Source organism: Amia ocellicauda, chromosome 4 (genome assembly GCF_036373705.1).
Source record: "Amia ocellicauda isolate fAmiCal2 chromosome 4, fAmiCal2.hap1, whole genome shotgun sequence".
Lineage (NCBI taxonomy): Eukaryota > Metazoa > Chordata > Actinopteri > Amiiformes > Amiidae > Amia > Amia ocellicauda.
This window is the reverse complement of record NC_089853.1, coordinates 29575989-29597813: the sequence shown is the minus strand read 5'-3', so window position 1 is coordinate 29597813 and position 21825 is coordinate 29575989. Positions and strand designations below refer to the sequence as shown.

The following is a 21825-nucleotide window of genomic DNA, read 5'->3' as shown; positions in this document are numbered from 1 at the left end:
TAGTGAAATTCATTACCTCACTAGGACTGAAAATGTTCATCATAAATATAATGGCAATTCAATGAGCCAAAATGGTGTGTAACCATTTACAGAGGGTCCTCTGATTTTCATTGCAGCTTTGATTTATTTTACTGGGCTACTTATTTCCTGTATTTGCATCCCAATGTCTCTATGAGTTGACCTTTTAAAAATAACTATAAAACATGCTGTGCCTACTGAATGGCAGGATGAGGGTTCAATAGGATTTGGTCCTTTCTGGTAAGTTAGAATCGATTTGGTATAAAGCATTGAAACAATATGATAATCAAGAATGTATTGACATATCTGGTGAATCTTGGCAGGTTATATGCTGTGTATGATGCACTGCTATACAAACACACATACAGTACGGGCCTGTTCACGACGTGTGTGTTATGCAACCCACGCATTGACTGCAAGACCATCTCTGCAAACAAAAAGACACTTTGTCTGAATTATCGATTCAGTCTAATACTGTGGGTTCTCAACCAAAATGAGGATGGCGTGAGTTATATTCGGGGAGAATCCATTCTGAACTCTTTTAAAAATCAGTGGGGACTGGATTTACCCCAGAACGCAGTCCTAGCTCTGGTTATGAAGTGTCCTCGGCCTCTGCTTTTTTCTTTCTTAATTTTAATCAGTTTGAATCTTCTATTAGCAGCAAATCACTTTCTTTGCAGAAGGTTAAAATGAACCCCCTGAAGACTGAAAAGATGAAAGCTGTCTAATAATTACCTATCATAAAGATGGTCTTGTCAAGTCAAGTTTGAAGAAACACAGAATAAACTTTCATAAGAAAAGCTATGACCAGGAATCGTATTTAAAAAACCTTTAATTTGAATAGAATTACAGATGCAGCGATCCATTCATAAACCACTTAAGACTTTTTTTATCTCTAACAATCAATTAGTAAAATCCATTATGAGGAAAATGGCAGTTTTCATGATTTATTGAAACAGCTTTATTTAAATACAGTGATGTGTTATCATAGCAGGGTACGACAAACCCAGTGCCTGAGAGATGCCAGTTAATAAAGCACATATGCTGTCATGTTGACCATACTGAGACCAGATATACATTATTTTGGTTAAAAGAAGAGAAAACAAAAATAGTGCATTGAAACACATTGCTTGGTGACTGAGTTTTTTTTATAGAGTTGGAAATGTTGGAATGGTGTTGTAGGAGGTATTGAAGATATATTTTGAAGTTTCTGTCCATGAAGAGAGCAGTAGGCATGTGAAGTATCAATGTGGTTGGTGTTAGCCAAGATTTTGTTTAGCAGTCAGCACCTCAGGAAATCAGTTTCACCCACTGATCTGAAGAAAGCCTCTAGAAAGGCTCTCTTTGTCCTTTCACCACTGCGAAGTCTCTGAGCTCTACTGCTTGACAAAGCACTGCTGAAAGAGTATCTGCACAAAGCTCCTGAAGAGTGATGTGAATATTAACTTTCTGCATCCTAGAATGGCTTCAGTCAGCTCAGTGTACCCAGCCAGCACTTCCCAAGTTACTGTGCAGTTGGTCATGCCACCAAAACATGTAGGTAGAAACATTACGTCACACAAAAACCTGGAGTTAGCAAGTATTCAGCCATTTGCCTGCTGTCCGACATTTTCTTTTGAGGTGCTTTACAGAGGTGTGTGTTTTAATGTCATAGATACAATTAAGGTTATTGTTTTTAGTACGTCTGGGGAGAAGGGTGTAATTTTGGCAGTGGTGAGTATCAACTGATTGGTTACACATAAAGTGTAATTTCCAATGTTATTCATTGGAAATGTGCTTTGCATATGCAAAGAAGGGTTCCATGAAATGTACACATGCGTAATCAGAAGGATTTTTTTATTTGATTAAGTAGTAGTGGTACATAAAGCATTAACTAAATAAAATAAAAATATTTCTGACTTTTGGCAAGTTTATTAAAATATTTATATTTATCGTGGCTTGCTTATGTACAACTTAATTGAATTGGACATTTTAGTATGGTTTTTGCAGAGGGACCTGGGTGATGTTTTTCATCACACAGGTTACAAATGAAGGCCTCAACAGGCTTTAAACTCGCAAGCATGTCAATGTGCTATACATCATGAACAAACACACACAATTCTTCCCTCTTTTGTCATTTATTTATGATTTATTGTATTAGCAGGGAAATGCAGCAAAGGCTGAAATTCCTACAGACAGATCACTGCACTGGCAGGGCTGTTTGGTTGGCTGGGGTCCAAACAATAGACATTTTTGGCTATGCCGTACATAGCAGATGCCAGTGTACCCAGAGGCCTTCTCTACTGCAACCAGGAAATGCATTGTATTATAGATACAATTGATTCAGATATTGATAAGCTTAGGAAGCTCTAATTATTACTTTGCTTTTATCATGGACTTGAGAAAGTTCCACTGTTCCATAACAGTCCCAGAAATTCAAATTTCTTCATATTCATTTACATAAACCAGTAAATGTGATACTCGCAATAGTATTTTTCATGGATGAGCTCCAAATTGTTGTTTACAAAAATATTTGTATATAAAAGGACATATGATGCAGATACAACTAACTACATAAGTAAAATTTACAGGTATTATGGTTTTCACCATAGTCAATATTTGCATACTTATTCTGCATCTGACCTTTAACCTATGACAAAATGTTTTTTGCTTTCCTTTAAATTCCTTAGCAGAGGTTAAAATAAACGTAAATGTATTTTAGCAATGTAAAATATGTGATGTTCACCACCGTGTTTGGGAAATACAGAATAGAAACATACACTCTACGTCTGGTAGAGTCCATGGTCTTGTTTGTGCAAAACCAGTCCTGATTCCTTTGCGGCCGTGTTCATAATTAATGATGGCCTGACTTGTCTGTAGGCTCTTTAGACACCCTGGCAGGATCACTTTCCAAGGCTGACCTATGTTCACCCAAAGACCTTGTCACCTTGTCACTTGTTTTAAACTTGACATTTAAGTGTCATTATTGATAAGAGAATATGTGAAGAGATACCCAGCCATCTGCCTCAAGTCCCAAAGTGAAGTGCTAATCACTTTCTATCACATGATGTACCCGCCCGAGATTTCATTCAGGGTATGGCATAAGAGAAGATCCTATTAAAATGATTATAGTGGAAATGCAATACCTGAAATGTTTAGGGATGTAGTTGCCAGTTCTGTGCCAAACATGTCATGCGAACAGTTGTTATTAGCATGATTTGCCATTGAGTACATTTAAGATGTTTGGATGGGCTCTGACATATTACAGCTGGCAATAAGGGGGTCAGGATGAGGTGGAGGGTGGGGGTGGGGGAGGGGGGATGTTTCCAGAGAATCTAGCCTCTAAGCCAGGAATCAGACCCTATTCCCTAGCATTGTTTTGCTTTGTTTTTATACATCATTGTGATGAATGGCAAAATAAGTCACAGTTCTACAGGAGACGCATAAATAAAACAAATGACTCCCTTTCCTTTTTAATGCAATTGACTTACAGTTCTTGAATTTCGGAATATATGGTTAATCCCCATTATTTCAAGATCAAGTGACTACTTTAAGAAATTAAAACCAGATACAGGAGACTGAAGAAAAGGATAGGGTTACCATCAAAGGACCTAATTAGGCTAATAAAGGAGGGAAATGTAGGAATCTCATTTGCTGACCTCTACTGAATCCCCCTCAGGGTCACATGACCATCAGCAGGGTTGATGATTATTGTTTATTTGTGGGGGAAGTTTGTGCATTTTGTTCCTGATTAAATATCAGTAACCAATGGTCAAGTGTAAAAGCCATTATTCCCTGGTTAGAGTATAGAGCTCATTTATAGGAACTTAATTATTCTGTGGTTGATGTATTCAAAATGTATCAGCTCATAGAGAGGTATTGTCATCTATCCACACTTATAACTTCCAATGAACCCTCAGCCTGGGTCCTCCTAAACTGTCTGCTCTGACTCACTTATGTCATTGCATTTCCTGTTATAAGGTGATCAGCTCCAACTGTATTAAAGGTGGAAGACATATCTTCATGGTATAGGCTTGTGTCAACTGAGGCGATAAATAGATTAATTTAAAGATTAGCATTTTTAGAGCATTGTATCACACAGTAGTGATATGAATTAAATTAGAACAAAGAATGAAAAAACAAACTGTATTATAAAACCACTCTTTTAGAATGCTAAAACCCTGCAATTGTATTTTGTTGATTTTTTTTTATTTTCAAATTAAATCCTGCTTTACAAATCTCACAAGACACAAAACTCAGAGCTGTGAGGGCACAGTGACTGTTATGTATTTAGAAAATTGAATTATCTAGGACACAAACTTTATATTACCAATAAAGTTGATCTGTAATCATGTCTGTGTACCTTTTATGTGGACACTATGTTGACTTTGGCACAAGGCCCAGGTGTTTCTAATGTTCTTGTTCTCTGGAGAGTGTATACTAGAATTACTTATAATGCATCTTTTCTGTAAAAGCTTGACACAACACTTTCTGTCAAATTTTTGAATATGCTTCATAACATACCATCCTACTGAATTTTAGGATAGCCTGTGGGGTAGGTAGGGTAGAAGCACAAAGGGCTTCAACGTAAATGCATATCATTAGTGTTTATTACCCTGATGGTGCAACCCCACTGGATTGAAATCCGCTTTCATTTAAAGTTGTTACGCCTTCTGCTCCACGGCCCGGATAATTGAATGTGCATTGATCTGCGTTGCATAGGTTCTGGGGCGGCCTGTACTTGGAAGGTCACTAGAAGTTGCATATGGACAGTGGGTGGCTCTCAGTGGTCAGCTGACCCAGGTAGCAGGCTTTTTCCTTTGTTACATTAACTTAGTATGACTGTCTGGGGAATTACCAGAAACTCACTGCAGAGCTCTCATGACCTTTTACACTGGTTTCACATCTTGCAGTAATAATAATAATAAAAAAAAGTCCAATAAAAGCATTGGCATTAGGAAGTTCCCATAATGGTCTTATTATTCCTTTATTATTATGGGGCCCTAGCTTTAAGAGCATATTTAATTGTGGAGGAAAAAACATAAGCTTTATTTAAATACGTTGCATTATTTTTATTATCATGTTTTATGGATTGTTGAAATAAAAAAACATACAATGAAAGAGAAAGACATTTTATGGAGCCTAAAATCATTATCTAATCACGAAATAGGAACCTGGGCGGTAGAAGAGACGGTTAACAATAAATTCACAGTCCTGAAACAGAATACAACTCTTCATTGGTTTGCATTGCTTGAAATCGGGCAATGGAGTATGAGATATAGGTTAGATGGAGCTATAGCTTAAGAATATATAACAGCAGGCAATGGAAAATATAGAAGGTACAAGTGGGCCCACACATCTGCCGCGAAACCTTTTCAATATCGAACTCACAAAGGCTGCTAGGCCCTGCTTAGGATAGGTTTGCTGTTTACTGCATTGTGTTTTGTTCAGTGACTCCTAACTAAAGGAAATTTAAGGATCACATTTAAATGCTAATTTCCCTTATCTTTCCCTATTCTTATTTGGCCCTACCATTGTAAATTTCTCCTCACAGCTCACCCTCACATTGAAATCTCTTTAATAAAGTTTCCATTTATTTATTTAGTTTCTTCTTTAATGTGACAGTGTTGTGGTTTCAAATCTGAAAGGGTGGTCAGGATAAAACATCTGATAGTCATATTTGATATGTGATAGTTATTTATATGTCTCTGATAGAAGTGATTCTATAAATATTTGTAAAACTGGCAGTAGAGAAAAAGTGTTATAGACAGATGAAGACGTTTTTGATTGTCACAAATGTATTGTATTGCAAGCCATGGTGGTGGCTTTGAGATTGTTTTGCCAGTTCTTACACACTGATCTACTAACAACAGGAAGTGCATTTGCAAAGGAAGAACATCATTAAGATTTTTTCAGCATGAATGTGGTAGGGCTATCTGCTGTTCTCCCCTTAATTAACTGATTTGTCGAAGTGCTGGAGTTTTCAGATTTAATGATGGAGTTGCACGGAAATGCAGTGGCATTCTTTCTTCTCATTAAATAGGTAATTTGTCAGTGAGCAACTGAGTGCCAAACCTATAGTGCTTTAGTAAGTTAACCATTGTACACCATACAGGTAATACTATTGAAGTCAGCGATCGGTGTACTGAGTACTTTATTATTGAGTAATAAATTCCTGATTTTCTTGGGTCACATACATTTTTGTAGTATTTAAGAGGTTCTATGAAAGTAAACAGTATTTTTCCTGGTGCCCCTACAAAAGAAAGTTGCCCGACACTTTGTGGCATTGCAATAGATAGGTGGAGATGGTTTACCTTGGCATTAAGTTATAATAAAAATGGGGAAGTGAGTACTCTGATACCTTTCAACATGCTAAAACTTACATTTCTCAAGCTTGCTTGTATGCAATCAAAGCTTGGCCCTAGACAATGTGATTCCTTTTACTACAGAATTTTAAGAAAAGCGCATTCATTGAAAAGGAATTCTGAAGTTAATGAGATGTTTAATATATTAGGTTCTAATGGCCACTAAACCCTCCACTTATTCCTCATCAATGAGCCATTACAGGCTTTTATCTCCTGTCTTCAGTGTGCGGTGTCATGCAGAGTTTTCATTATTCCTGAAATATATCCATCTGTGAAACACTGTCACGGACCAACACCACTGTAAATTAACTTTATCATGTCAAGGAAATGCTCACCACTGGGACCACTTCATTTTACGCAGCGTTGAACTTGATAAAATTTCTCTTCTTTGTTAAAAGAGAAACTCTGCTTAGCCAAATGGTGTGCACTTCCGGTCAGTGCAATCAAAGTCTCTGAGTTGTGTGCTAAATCACATTACATAAGACAATTACACAGTGTAGCAGCATAACACTATGGGAAAAACTGAGCAAAATCAAAAACACTTTAATTATTGTGCTCTTTTCTTTATTTTAAACATATTTTCCACTTGATTGTAATTTAGACATTATAATTTTGCAAAGGTCTTAGAAGGTGTTGGAATTTATTATTGTTCAAATCAAGAAACCAGGGTCATGGGTTGGTTGATGCCTTCTTCATTGAGAGCAAATTCAGAAATATTTGACTCAAAATAACTACCACTGTTTTTCCTGCCATATTTCTATTGACGGTCATTACCAGATGAAGCCTAAGCTATCACACACCTAACAATCACTTTCCTACTGTCGGCTATTGAACTAGGACGGTAGACTTTAATAACTATCTCTGTAGTCAACAGAAAAAGAGATAAACAATAACGAGGGAAACTAATGGAGACTTCAGTTTTATGGATCACATAAAACATTCTGATGCTCTTTCCATAGCTGTGCAAGCAAATGCCATGACACCGTTATGCAAGGTTAGTAAGGATTCGTCTCAGATCATTATGAAATCACATGTGTAATTACACAGCTGATCGAGGTTTACTGTATCCCAAGGGTGAGAAAATTAAGAAGGGAAATTCTTATCACTCTTCATATTTTGAATAGGCATTGATATGGTACGTTTAGCATCTTTAACACCTGAATTGAATTAAGTATGCTGTTGGATAATACTTCACTATTTCATTTTAAAGACCTCAAAAACATGTATAAATAGAACATTATGTTTTTTTTTGTTCATTACTCTGTTAGGATTTAGATATTTGTTTCATTAGCATGATTCTATTATTATAATAATATGTATTTATTGATTTATTTGTTCATTTGTTTGTTTATTGGCAGATGCCCTTATCCAGTGTAACTTACAGGTTACATAAGGAAGTTAGTATAAAATACGAATCATACATCCTAGTTCAAATAGGTAACAAGTGTGGACATGATACTGTGAAGTCCTAGGTATGAGCTAAAGGGAAGGGGGCTTTGGGGAAATCACAAATAAACATATGGAGTTCTAGCAATGTATACGTAAGTAGCATAATGAAACATATATATGTAGAGAGTTACAGGAGTGCTGTAATAAACTGCTAAATTACTGTTATGTGAGGGGAGTGTATAGGTGCTTCAAGCAGATTAACAGTTGTTCTAACAGTCCAGATCAGTATGGCATAAACTAAACAAAGAACTCATTTGTAGTAGAAATCCTCCCATATTAAGTGGTAATAACCATCTTTTTTGAGACTAGGGATAATTGAAGTTGCTAGTACATTTTTAAATTAAGTATTGTGAGGATAAAAAGGTTTTTGACAATTCTAAATGCTTCTGTATTTTTGTTTTTGTTTTTTTAAATGATCTTTGAAACATGTGTCTGGAGAAGAGCGGGTTATACCCTGGCATTTGACAGCAGTGTTTGATTTTCTGTCTGTGGGAGTGTTCTCCAGTGACTGATGTCCTTTTAGTAATACGGTCATGGCAACTGCACATGGGTAACCAATTAACTAATACTGCCAGGTCGAAAGGGGACTGTGAGTACTGGGATAGATTTGATCCAGCTGACCCCTGTTTCAATAGTTAAACAAAATGTTTGCAGACTACTCACACACACTGGCCTGCTATTGTAACTGTAACTGTAACTGTACAAAAACACCTGTGATGTATATTGGAATAATTGCACATTGCTAATGTAGTATTGCATTACTCCAACATAGTAAGTCAAAGTGCAAGAACAAAGTGTCAGACCATTGTTTTGGCATTTATTCCAGGCAGTATGAAAACCACTGTACAATCAGCTTTGCTCAGTTGTGTCCAGGGTTGGTGTTCACCTGTTGCCTCTCTTGCTCATGAGCTGGCAGGTATTTTGTTTTTCACATTGAGGGGAACAGAATGCCTCAATGCCAAGTTTTCATGCTTGACATAAATAATTATTTCAGCCAACAAATAGAGTCACCGTGGCCGTGTTCAGGGAAGAACCAGAGCGTGGCAGCAATGTGAAATTGCAGAGTCTTGGCTCCCAGATTATGATGTAGGGATATGAGGCACAGGTGCCACCATATATTACTGTAGAACTGATCCATAGGTGTCCTTGTCACTCCCCCCCTGCCTATTTCATTACTGATAAAAAAAGCATTACTGTCAATCCTCCCTTGAGGGTCATTGATTGCTGCATAACTAAAGGTAATCTGTGTTTCAGTACAGTGCAAGGATTCTGTCAACACTGCTATCGTGTTTTTATGACAATAGAGGGCTCTTGAGAAAACTGCTGAAAGGATATTGTCTTTCATAAGCTCCAAGTAAGCAACTGAGAAGCATTATCCCGCCTACTTAAATGGTGACCGATGTTTGTGCGTGTACCTTCTTCCTTATTCAGAAAGGTCATTGCAACACAGTATGCAGTCATTTTAAAAGCTGCTCACACTGGCTTTGAGTTCGGTATCCCAGAAACTTTGAGATTGAATTGATGCAAAAAAACTAACACAAATGTATGCAGTAAATATCACTTTTAAAAAGTGCAGTTATTAATTTTATGAAATGAATGAGCTGCCTGTTTGATCCTTCCAAAACGTATTTCCTATCTGATTCCAAAGGCAGCTTTGAAGATATATGAATTCATTTTAATTACCGAATCCTTTTTCATCCACTGAAAAGGGCCTAATGTCATTAATGTTGCCAAATATCTCTATCATGGAATCTATTGCACCTCTCACAATGGAAATTACTTTTACAACACAGCTGCTCAATTGAAGAGGAACAAAATCCCATCATGATCTGCATGAGATGGAGATAAGAGGGTTGGGTAAATGTAGCAATCTCTGTTCATTGAATTCCAAGTCATTCGGATTGCGCTGTATAATGAGAAACCAGAAAAAAAGTGAATATTTTTTTTACTTAGCTCACCTTAATCCATCTAGCAAATAACTGTTGGTTTATCACATTTAACCTTCTGTCTCCTTAAAAATGTAGTAGGGTACTTTTATTTGTTAAAAGTTAAATTATTTAGTTAGTTAGTTAGTTATTATTTTTGAATAAGCTAATGGTTCCAATTTACTGTCCAGGTTTTTCATATTTTCTTTATCATACAATTTAAACTAAAATACATGTCTTTCTGTTTTAAATTGCGTGCATATTATTTTACATTAATCTAATCTGTGTGCTTTGCTTTCATCACTGTGGATGTATGCAATTTTAATAAAGGATTTTTCTAGTCCTGTTGGCAATCTGTAGAGAATGGAGGACCAAAATATATATTTTCAACATGAATAGCTTAGAAAGCTGTCAACAATATAATTAAATGGGAAAAAATCTCAATGAATCTTTTCTTTCTCTGTTGTAGGTTGCATGGAAGATACCACGAACTGGCACCTAATTTAGTACCAATGGACTACACTAATGACCCTGATGTTAAACTCCCTATACAGCTCATAGTAAACATGCCTGAATTAAAGGTAATGCCCACCTTTATACATCATGTTAACGATTAATTGTTAAACAATTAAAAAAATTATATGTAGCTTTGGTAGTGGTAGACAGACAATATAGAAACATGATTGCAGTTGAGTTCTGTTCTGTAAGAAATTGTGCCATTAAAGCAAAACATTTTGTGTGCACAATCTGTCACATGTAATAGAATGCAGCCAATTTAAGGAAGTGTATTTTCCACTTTGTGTGATAGGGGGTTAAATTTGCCTTCTCATTACTTAAAACTGAATGTCACTTAACTAAGATATAGGGTAAAACACATGCACTGTGATCCTATCTTGTTGAACTGTAGTGTGAAAGTTTCAATTTTGTCCTTTTACGGAATGCTGAGCAAGGAACCGAGTCCTTTGTACATTTCTAGAAAACCATTATGTCATGATTTCTTTCAGGAATAGCTCAAAGCTGTAGCATTTTATTTTGAGTGTTGAAAATAACACCCATAAATTACATTCTGTAACATCAGTCAAAAGTCACTAGATACAATAGTGGTGCCTTGACTCTCTTTCACATAAAATGTGAATATAAACCTATAACTCTTGACTCATCAAACTCTTCTCATTAATCTCATCTGGCTATGTAGGTACTATTTATTGGGCATTGCGAATCTATTGACCTTTGATTTGCATGTTGCAGAGAATCAGTTTAAGATTTATTATCGAATATCTGTTCAACCCTCTTTGTGACACGTAAAAAAGCATTACAGAGAACTATGTTCCTTGAATTCCCCATCACACCTTCAAATCATTCTCAGATGTAACAGAACTCCCCCTGGCCCAAACCACAGCAGTGATACTTCAGCTTCAGTCATAGTATCGCAAACGCTGTAGGGGTGAAGAGAACATGTTGGCTGTCTCACATGTTGAGTTTTTATGTCACTTTGTGAACATGCTAAGGAGTGGGGGAAGAAAAGCTGGGAAAATTCATGTGGTGGTTCGTTCATTAGCACTTTAATAACCCTGCCAGAAAATAGCCTCCGAACATCCGCTGAATCAGCCTTGCTTGTGATTAGTCAGCCTCAATCTGTCATGGTTACAGCAGCGGGGCTGCAAACATGGGGCTGGCAGAAATGGAGAGAAAAAGAGGACTGCAGCCACTCTGCAAGGATGTATCTGGAGACTGGACAAGGATTTTTTTTTTTTTATGTCAAAATATACCTTGTCCAGGGGGAATATTCAGTGCAAAACACCAGCTTTGACTTCAATGTACTGTTTTGTTTTATTTCTCTTCTCAGTGAAAGCCTGGTGGATGAAAAAAATAATAAAAATAATAATTAAAAATAAATATATATATATATATATATATATATATATATATATATATATATATATATATATATATTGCGGACTTACATTAATTTTCCCAGTGCCACCTCTCAGTTACCTTGAATACCCCAGACTCTGTGGCCTGGTTAATTAATGTGGTGAGTCCAATTTAATACCTGCCAATTACCAAACATTGCGGTTAGTTGGATGACGTTGGAAGGTGTGTTAATTCTGTTGTGATGCTAGTCTGTGCAATGCCAGAGGACATTCCCTAGTTTGTGTAGCAGCTCACTCTGACTGGCGCAGAATCTTATAAGCACAACAACGATGAAAAGATAAGGCTTCCCAATTCATCAGAAGCCTGTGTTGAGTTCATCATGGGTCTTTCCAGAATCATCTGAAAATAATATTTTTTAATATAATGTTTAAACAACTTTGAATGAATTTGAAATCGAAAAGCATGTGCGTGTATGCTGTCATTAAAATATATGTGTACTTCCAAAATAAGACTTTCAGAACTTGAAACTCAGCTTTTGAGTACAAACCAGGTTAAACCATGCAAAGGGAAAAGGGAAATGTATTAAGTGTAACAATGGACACAATTTCCCTAGTTTTGTCCAAGAAATCCATGCTACTTTGTTGCTTTATGACCACCTCCTCCAAGTGTGACTTGAAAGCTGTAAGTTAAACCATAGTACTTCAGTCTGTGTACTTCCAGCCTGAAGGATGTCTCCACAGGTACATTCTTCAGCCGTCTTGACTATCAATACAATACTAGATACACAACGCTGATCCATCACCCACAAGCAGTGATTGCTCAGTTGAAGACACTATCGATTCCGGCACAGAAAGATTTCAGTTCTGGCCTCCTTACAATGTATTCATTTATTTGCAATTATCTCTCCAGGTTCTTACATCAAAATGCTGTGAGGATAGCTTGTTAATAAGCTGTCCCACTCACTAGTACAATTAAAGACCAGCACAGGAGAGACAAAGATAACATACACCCATTCCACAAAACATGCACTTTCAATCCATATGATTTCTAAGAGCCCCTGAGGCCCAATAGGACAAATACTCCTAATCTACCCTAATACTCTTGGAATATCATACTGTAGGCCTAATTCCTTTGTTGTTAAAATAGATTTTACCTGAGCCATAAAGAAACTTGAGATTACATTTAAGAGCATGATATTCCCTGGGTGTCAACTGCTGAAAGTTAACACTCCTTGACAATGCTCACTTTTCTGTTTTCTGTAATTTTCTGCCTGTTCTGTATGGTGCTTATATTTCAAAAGGCAATGGTGCTTCAAAACTTCCCTGAAGGGATTCATATTTTTTGTAGTGCGGAGGCAATTACATTATTAATGATGGCAAACTGCAATAAGACTTAATTCATAAATCTGCAGGAGATAATAAGTGGAGCATTTGTTAGTCTAGTCATGCCCGGATCACTGGGAAACTTTCCCATATAATGTCCCAATTAAAACCGCATGCATCAAATCCTGATATACTCCTCCATACCCCTGCCAAGAGTATCCTTATTGTTTATTTTATATGATACCAAGTATTGACATATACCTCAGATGCAAAATATTATGTATTCATATTAACAGCTGCTGTTTAATATATGTATTTGTATATATATATATATATATATATATATATATATATATATATATATATATATATATACAGTACTGTGCAAAAGTTTTAGGCAGGTGTGAAAAAATGCTGTAAAGTAAGAATGTTTTCAAAAATAGACGTTAATAGAGTATATTTATCAATTAACTAAATGCAAAGTGAGTGAACAGAAGAAAAATCGAAATCAAATCCATATGTGGTGTAACCACCCTTTGCCTTTGAGCATCAATTCTTCTAGGTACACTTGCACAAAGTCAGGGATTTTGTAGGCATATAGTCAGGTGTATGATTAAACAATTATACCAAACAGGTGCTAATGATCATCAATTAAATATGTAGGTTGAAACACAATCATTAACTGAAACAGAAACAGCTGTGTAGGAGGAATACAACTGGGTGAGGAACAGCCAAACTCCGCTAACAAGGTGAGGTTGCAGAAGACAGTTTACTGTCAAAAGTCAGACACCATGGCAAGACTGAGCACAGCAACAAGACACAAGGTAGTTATACTGCATCAGCAAGGCAGACAGGGGTTTCCAGATGTGCTGTCGAAGCTCTTTTGAAGAAGCGCAAAGAAACAGGCAACGTTGAGGACGCAGTGGTCGGCCCAGGAAACTTACTGTAGCAGATGAAAGACGCATCATGCTGACTTCCCTTTGCAATCGGAAGATGTCCAGCAGTGCCATCAGCTTTTAACTGGCAGAAAACAGTGGGACCCTGGTACACCCATCTACTGTCCAGAGAAGTCTGGTCAGAAGTGGCCTTCATGGAAGACCAAAAAAATATACCTCTGAAGTGGCAACAAGGCCAAGCGACTCAACTATGCACGAAAACAATGGAACTGGGGTGCAGAAAAATGGCAGCAGGTGCTCTGGACTGATGAGTCAGAATTGGAAATATTTGGCTGTAGCAGAAGGCAGTTTGTTTTGCCGAAGGGCTGAAGAGTGGTACACGAATGAGTGTCTGCAGGCAACAGTGAAGCATAGTGGAGGTTCCTTGCAAGTTTGGGGCTGCATTTCTGCAAATGGAGTTGGTGATTTGGTCAGAATGAATGGTCTCCTCAGTGCTGAGAAGTACAGGCAGATACTTATCCATCATGCAATACCATCAGGGAGGCATCTGATTGGCCCCAAATTTATTCTGCAGCATGAACAAATACCCCAAACATACAGCGACAGTCATTAAGAACTACCTTTAGCATAAAGAAGAACGAGGAGTCCTGGAAGTGATGGTATGGCCCCCACAGAGCCCTGATCTCAACATCATCGAGTCTGTCTGGGATTACATGAAGAGAGAGAAGCAACTGAGGCTGCCTAAATCCACAGAAGAACTGTGGTTAGTTCTCCAAGATGTTTGGGCCAACCTACCTGCCGAGTTCCTTCAAAAACTGTGAGCAAGTGTACCTAGAAGAATTGATGATGTTTTGAAGGCAAAGGGTGGTCACACCAAATATGGATTTGATGTAGATTTGACTTGTGTTCACTCACTTTGCATTTAATTAATTGATAAATATAATCTATAAACATGTCCATTTTTGAAAGCATTTTTTCACACCTGCCTAAAACTTTTGCACAGTACTGTATATATATTAAACAGCTGTATATATATATATATATATATATATATATATATATATATATATATATATATATTATATATATATATTAAACAGCTGCTCTTAATATGAATAAATAATATTTTGCATCTGAGTAGATGTAAAATGAACATAAATGCTCTTTTTGTCTCTCTTTTTACACTGATAGAGAGGTATATGTCAATATTAATAATTATTACAAAATATATAAAAGAGTTTCAGATTTCTAATGTGTTGGGCCTTTGAAACCAGTTTGTCACTTGATAAAACCTGCTGTACAATATAACCAGGCCTACATATAAAACTGTAAGGAGGATTATGAAAGGTGAAGCCTAAACAATCCTCAGTGACCCCAATGACTGATGAGACACAGAGATCAGGCAGAAGCTGCATCTACACAGATACTGTGTTAATTAACTTTTTGGGAAGTGGTGTTATTCAAAGCACTAGTGACCCTGACAATATAAGTCAATGGCTGCTTACCTACCTGCTGTGAAACTGGACATAAGTGCTTGCTGTGCATGCCTGTGAGTGTGGCTTTGTGTGTGAGGCCACAGGGGCTAAAATGAGATTTTTTACACTGCATCAGAATTATTTGTATGCAGTATTGAATTAAAAATTTATAATTTTCAAAATCAAGCAGGGGATTTTACAGTCTTAAATTAAATCCATTGAACACCAACACCTAGTCAAGACAGAAAATGTGTTCTGTGTGACAGTTCATTTTTATTTCCTTGCAGGCCTCTGATTTAGCCCTGGAGGGCAAAAATGAGCTTTTTCTGAGAACAGATTTTGCTTATTCTCACTTATTTTGTCGTGCTGTACATTAATTCAATAGTCTTGGGCCACAGGGTTCTCGTGTTCATCTAACCTGAAGTATAAATTCCATGATGTGTCGGTTGAGCTGAGCATCTGGGACATAAAACTTCATGGCAGTTTTGGGTGGGGACCCACAAAGAGAAGAACAATTGCCATCTGAACTCCTTAACTGAAGGCTGGGGAAAAGCAGATTCATCTTACTCATTTCAACACAATGTAGTAACATCTATGACATAGAAAAAGACAGTACAAGACACATAAGTATAGTATTGTATTATTTAAGACAATTGCAATCTTCTCATCAGGATTTTGTTATTGTTTGTACCACATTGTTTTCAGTGCTTTGCCACTTTTGTTTTTTTGAATATCACTCACATGAACTTGATAGATTCTTACAAATGGGTATATTTGATCACTTGTCAAATGGAGTTATAAGTGTTATGTCTGCATCAGTCTTTGTTGTTTATAAGCCTGATTATCATGCTGTATAATGCATCTTTTAAATGTCCATCCACTTCCTCGGCTCTGATTTCTGATTTTCTTGAACTGATGAATGTTTATGACCTGCTAGTTTAATTGCACTCCTTGAATTTATTGTCTGTGAGTTGGTTTCCAGGCCTGTGGTTAACTCTAGACTTTTCACAGCTTTTGTTTATTAGTACTGTAAAGCAGTCACTCTCTGACAGTTGGTGTTGTTTTGTTTTCTTAAGTCTGTTTTACACTGATGGATAAATCCGATTCACAGAGGCTGTTGACTCTTATTCTGTTCCCTGATAATCATTGCCATGTTACTGATTCAGTGAAGCTCGTATAATGTAAAATGAACATAAATGCTCTTTTTGTCTTTCTTTTTACACTGATAGATAGTACTGTTTGTCTATTTCCTAGAGGCCATTGAGCTTTCTTATTAATTTCCTTGATAATTGTTGCAAGGGTATAAAACAGCTTTAACATTTATTACCTCACAGGAGAATCCCTTTAAGGACCGCATTGTGGAGTCATTCTCTGAAGACGGGCAGGGCAACCTCAGCTTCAATGATTTTGTGGATATGTTTTCAGTTCTCAGTGAAATGGCTCCTCGAGAGCTAAAGGCCATATATGCATTTAAAATATATGGTAAGTCACCTCAGTGATTGTTTGGTATTTTTAACTGTAAATTGTAACTGTTTTTATGTTTGATGACTAAGTCACACACATATATGTATTTCATATTATGAAATCTCACAGATTTAAAATAATTACCATTCATTTTCCTATATCCTCTGCATAAAATGATAGTATAAGTAAAAATATAAATGTCTTTATACACCGATCAGCCATAACATTATGACCACCTGCGTAATATTGTTTAGGTCCCCCTTTTGCCACCAAAACAGCCCTGTCCCATTGTGGCATTGACTCCACTAGACCTCTGAAGGTGTGCTGTGGTATCTGGCACCAAGACGTTAGCAGCAGATCCTTTAAGTCCTGTAAGTTGCGAGGTGGGCCTTCGCCAGCCTTCGCTCCCCATGTGATCAATGAGCCTTGGCCACCCATGACCCTGTCGCCAGTTTCCTTCCTTGGACCACTTTTGATAGGTACTGACCACTGCAGACCGGGAACACCCCACAAGAGCTGCAGTTTTGGAGATGCTCTGACCCAGTTGTCTAGCCATCACAATTTGGCCCTTGTCAAAATCGCTCAGATCCTTACGCTTGCCCATTTTTCCTGCTTCTAACACATCAACTTTGAGGACAAAATGTTCACTTGCTGCCTAATATATCCCACCCACTGACAGGTGCCATGATAACGAGATTATCAGTGTTATTCACTTCACCTGTCAGTGGTCATAATGTTATGGCTGATCGGTGTATGCTATCATATTAAATTCACTTATCTCTGAACTAAAGTGAAATGAATGCCTTCAGAGGCTTAGACCTTTCCTCTTTTAAATTCTTCTTCTTCTTCTTCTTCTTCTTCTTCTTCTTCTTCTTCTTCTTCTTCTTCTTCTTCTCCTCCTTCTCCTTCTATCTGTCTCCAGATTTCAACACAGACAATTTTATCTGCAAGGAGGACTTGGAGAAAACCCTGAATAAGTTGACACGAGAGGAGCTCACAGCTGAGGAGGTGAATTTGGTGTGTGAGAAAGTGATCGAGGAAGCAGATCTGGATGGAGACGGCAAGCTAGCCTTTGCAGACTTTGAAAATATGATCTCCAGGGCTCCTGACTTTTTAAGGTAATTGCAGATGCCTGATTCATACCCAAAATTTATATAGTAATGTAGGATTTAATACACCGGCTTGAAAGGTTTGTAAAAGTCTGGGCATCACATGTTGGTAATAAGATGTGAAACATTTTGGTACAGCTTGGAGCTGTACTGGCATTATTTCTTAGGTGTGTGTAATGGCCTAGCTGTTCTCAGATTATGGCTGCAAAATGTATAGAAAGCTGTCATGTGTTATTCTGGTTCTGTTTGCTGTGTGTCTCTACAGTGAACTCTACTGCTCTATAAGGCAAGGCTGAAATAGCTCTGTTTGGCGTATTTGTGGAAATACTGATGGATTCTCATTTGTATTCAGACAGGCCTCTTGCGTCTTCTGGGTCTCATCAGCAGTGTTAATTGTACACTGAGCTTGCATTTCATTTAATATTTTTTGCAGCGTTTCTGTGAAAACCAAAAAGCATAAAGAATTCTAACTGTAGCAATTTGTGAAATCATTTCTATGTATCACACACAAAGAATACATACAAAGTTCGCAGGCAACATGGTGTATATAAACCTAATATATATTTTGTATTTTAACTTTGTCTCCTCTCACACTGCATATGATATCACAGCGTTTCACTTACACCTGCTTTGTACATGGTCACATCTGTAGTTTCACAGATGTGCTTTACAGTCTATTTTATGGTATGTCCATTCCCTAATCCCCAGTTTTAATTGGAATTATTGCTAAAACTACACATCTGTGCCACTCTGATAACAATTAACATATAGGCTCCACTGCAATACTTCAATACAGTTCTAAACATCCACTTTGCTCTTGACTTTTCAAACCAATCTTAAATGACATTTTCAATCACTGTGTTTGGGGAAATTACATTTTGGGGACTGAATTTCACTCTAAAATGTTATCATTAGAAGCGTGCTTGTAGTTTAATGGGAGCATTAACACTCTGCTCTGGCAGTCGGCAAGTGATCTGTTCTTCAAGACTGGCTATATTTTTCTTGCAGGAAATTGCTTTGTAAATCATTAAGGGCAAGTTCACCTCATGTTGGTGCCAGAGTGGCATATAATGCTTTTCAATGGAAAAGCCAAGAAATGTGTAAAGTGCCTTGGGGAATCAGTCTGCCCAGATCCCTTACAACAGGAAGAAATGAAACACTTAAGATGTGCAACCAGGGTGATTGATGGTGACCGAATTATGACATTATGATATTCTTTTTTAATACCAATTCCTTAAACTATCACCTGTCATAGCTACTGAGCCAGCCATTATTGACAGAGGACAATCTCTATGATGTGTAATACATCCTTGCATGTGCACAGGGGCAACAACTTCTCATTAAAACAAAACTTTGTCTTTGAAACAAGAGGAGTCTCATCACATAAGAGGAGTCTGTTTTTTATTTTCCAACATAGTGTTTAGAGGAGGTCACACTGACTGACTGGATCTGCTTTCTGAACTTATTTATCTGTGCTATGATAAGGCTTTGGGTCTATGAGATTTTCTTGTGATAATGAATACTGCATCCCATCATCCTTCACATTCACATACTGTACTGCTTACCAGTCAGAAAATCATTATGTAGCATGCAGTGTGTACTTGTGCAGTATGTAGTAGGGTAGTATGCGGTTTCGAATATACAGTAGCCATACATACACATTTTTTTAACTTCATTTTTTATTAAAAACTTGAATGCTCAAACTGAAGACTTTTAAGTGTATGATACAAAAAATTTGAAAAACGTTTGACTGTATAAGTATTCCAAACCATCAACTCAGTATTTGATGGGAACACCTTTGGCAGCAATTACAGCTGCAGGTCTTTTTGGGTAAGTCTCTACAAACTTTGCAGCCTGGTTTGGTGCAATTTGTGCCCATTATGTTTGGCAAAGCTCTGTCAGGGTGCTTGGGGATCAATTAAAGACAGCAGTTTTTAAGTGTTTCCACTTAAACCTGTACTGGATGATGTGGTTATTGAAAGTGAATGGATGGATATCAGTTCTAATTTCTGTAATTGTTTTAATTTGCAGCACCTTCCACATACGAATATGAGCAAATCCAGGGAGGATGTGCAGAGAAAAAGCAATGATGTCACCGGGTGTCCTGCCCTCAGGTGTTTGGGACCACTGATGTCCAGTAGGACAGTGACAGGGAGGTCCCCCCATGCTCGGGCTCTCACTACGTGCTCCACTGAGAAACCAGACGTAACACTCCACAACACACGCCAGTGACCCTATGAATAAACCCTGTCCACTGCTGTCTCTGCGATGCAGTGCAGAGCCTGTCCACCACGTCAGGAGATATTTCCTTGTGTCTTACTTGTATCTTGAATGATATGTCTGTTAAAAAAAGGGAAATACTGGGCTGGATTTTGCAGGATTCTTGAATATTTTATTTTTATTGAATTTATTTTTTGTTGTTGTTTTTACAGGAAGCACAGGCCATGGGCTATTTTGAGTTTTAAGAGGAAAAGAATACAAAAATGCATGCCTTTTTTCATAGACTGTTCACAGCTCTGTTAAGTACTATATGGTAAAGGAAATTCTGCTTTTATTTCCTAAGAAGAAGAAAAGAAAGAAAAGGACAATTGAAAACAAAGCAAAAAAAAAAAAAAACATTTGGGGTTATTGCAGTACCTCCTACAGGATCACAGTAATTACGGATTTCTTTTGACATCTTCGTGATTGAACTGTTGGGCTTTCTCTTTTTTAATGTGTGTCTGGCACATTGGAAATATGAAGTCAAATCTCTTCTTTTTTTTTTCAAAGGGAGAGCCTTTTACGCTCCAAAAGGGGGTAGTGATTCAACATAAATAAATAAAGACCAGGATGGCTGGTGTGCGTCAAGGAAAACAAAATGAACAGAACAAAAAGCACAGCACTGGCACCAAGGACACAAAAGACAGTTTTTTTTTAAACAGCTATGCAATCTTTTCCCATAAAATGCATGAATGCAACTGTATTCTGTTTCCCTGCTGCAAACCGCTTTGTCATTTTAATTCCGGTACTGTTGAAGTCCTGGAGCATGACGACAATCATATATAACTGTTTTCCAGTTGAAGGAAGGGCTCTATCATTTACACTGCATCCACTCTCGAGTCAGCCACTGATCTTAGTCATCTTTTGTTATGCTTTGATACTTATTTTTGTGTTCAACTGAGATGTTAGCGTCTACTGTCCTTATAAACCTTTTTTCAGTATTTGATGTAATCTAGAACATTTGGCTAAACTTTGAATATTGAATTTCTGTTGCTTGATGACTTAATGAATCTACTTTTGAAAGCAATGTGTGTCTCTCAATATTTATTTATTTGGTGTTTGTAAAGTAAATGCCCACAATCCCATTGTAAATTGCTAACTAAGCATTTGGTAATCATGACCAATGTGAAAATTACTGCAATTGGAACATCATTGGATGGTTTTTCAGCTGCTGTTTTTATGATGATGATAATGCTAGTGTATGTTAGTATAAACAATCTGTTTTTTAAACGTAAGCTGACATATTGAAGGAGATTGCATAGCTTATATGTGGACAATGAAAAATGATTGATGTGATATGTAGTGATGCATAATTCTATATTTATTTGTTCTTCAGAAGCAGCCTAGTGAGTAGATTTATTAGTTTATTTTAATTCAATGTTATTTGCCCATGTTTTCTAAATGTAAGCAAACAAAGGGTAGGGTTGGGTTGTTGTTTTTTTGAATCCCTACAACTACATCTGTTTGCTACTCTCCAGTTACACTAACATTTGCATGAAACCTCTAGGCAAGCCATTATTGCTCAAATTCAAAGCAAATTGGAAGTTTAATTACTGATACAAACAAGTGAAAAAGACACTTTTGTAAATACCCTTAATCTTGGAGTATCCATTAGCAAGAACATGTTGTCTTCCTAACTGAAATCCTTTAACTACGCCAAGGATGTAAATTAACAAGACAAGAACTTCC

General features: G+C 37.1%; 1 protein-coding gene across 1 annotated transcript in view; it reads left to right on the top strand.

The window, feature by feature from the left end:
- The window catches only part of cib2 (calcium and integrin binding family member 2), a 29433-nt gene extending 8270 nt beyond the window's left edge, over nucleotides 1-21163 (top strand). Inside the window, exons 3-6 of the mRNA XM_066701806.1 lie at nucleotides 10206-10317; nucleotides 16639-16786; nucleotides 17691-17886; nucleotides 19909-21163. Coding sequence (XP_066557903.1) covers nucleotides 10206-10317; nucleotides 16639-16786; nucleotides 17691-17886; nucleotides 19909-19930 — 478 coding nt within the window. The 3' untranslated portion in view covers nucleotides 19931-21163. The remainder of the gene's footprint in view (nucleotides 1-10205; nucleotides 10318-16638; nucleotides 16787-17690; nucleotides 17887-19908) is intronic.
- The last annotated feature ends 662 nt before the right edge of the window (nucleotides 21164-21825 follow it).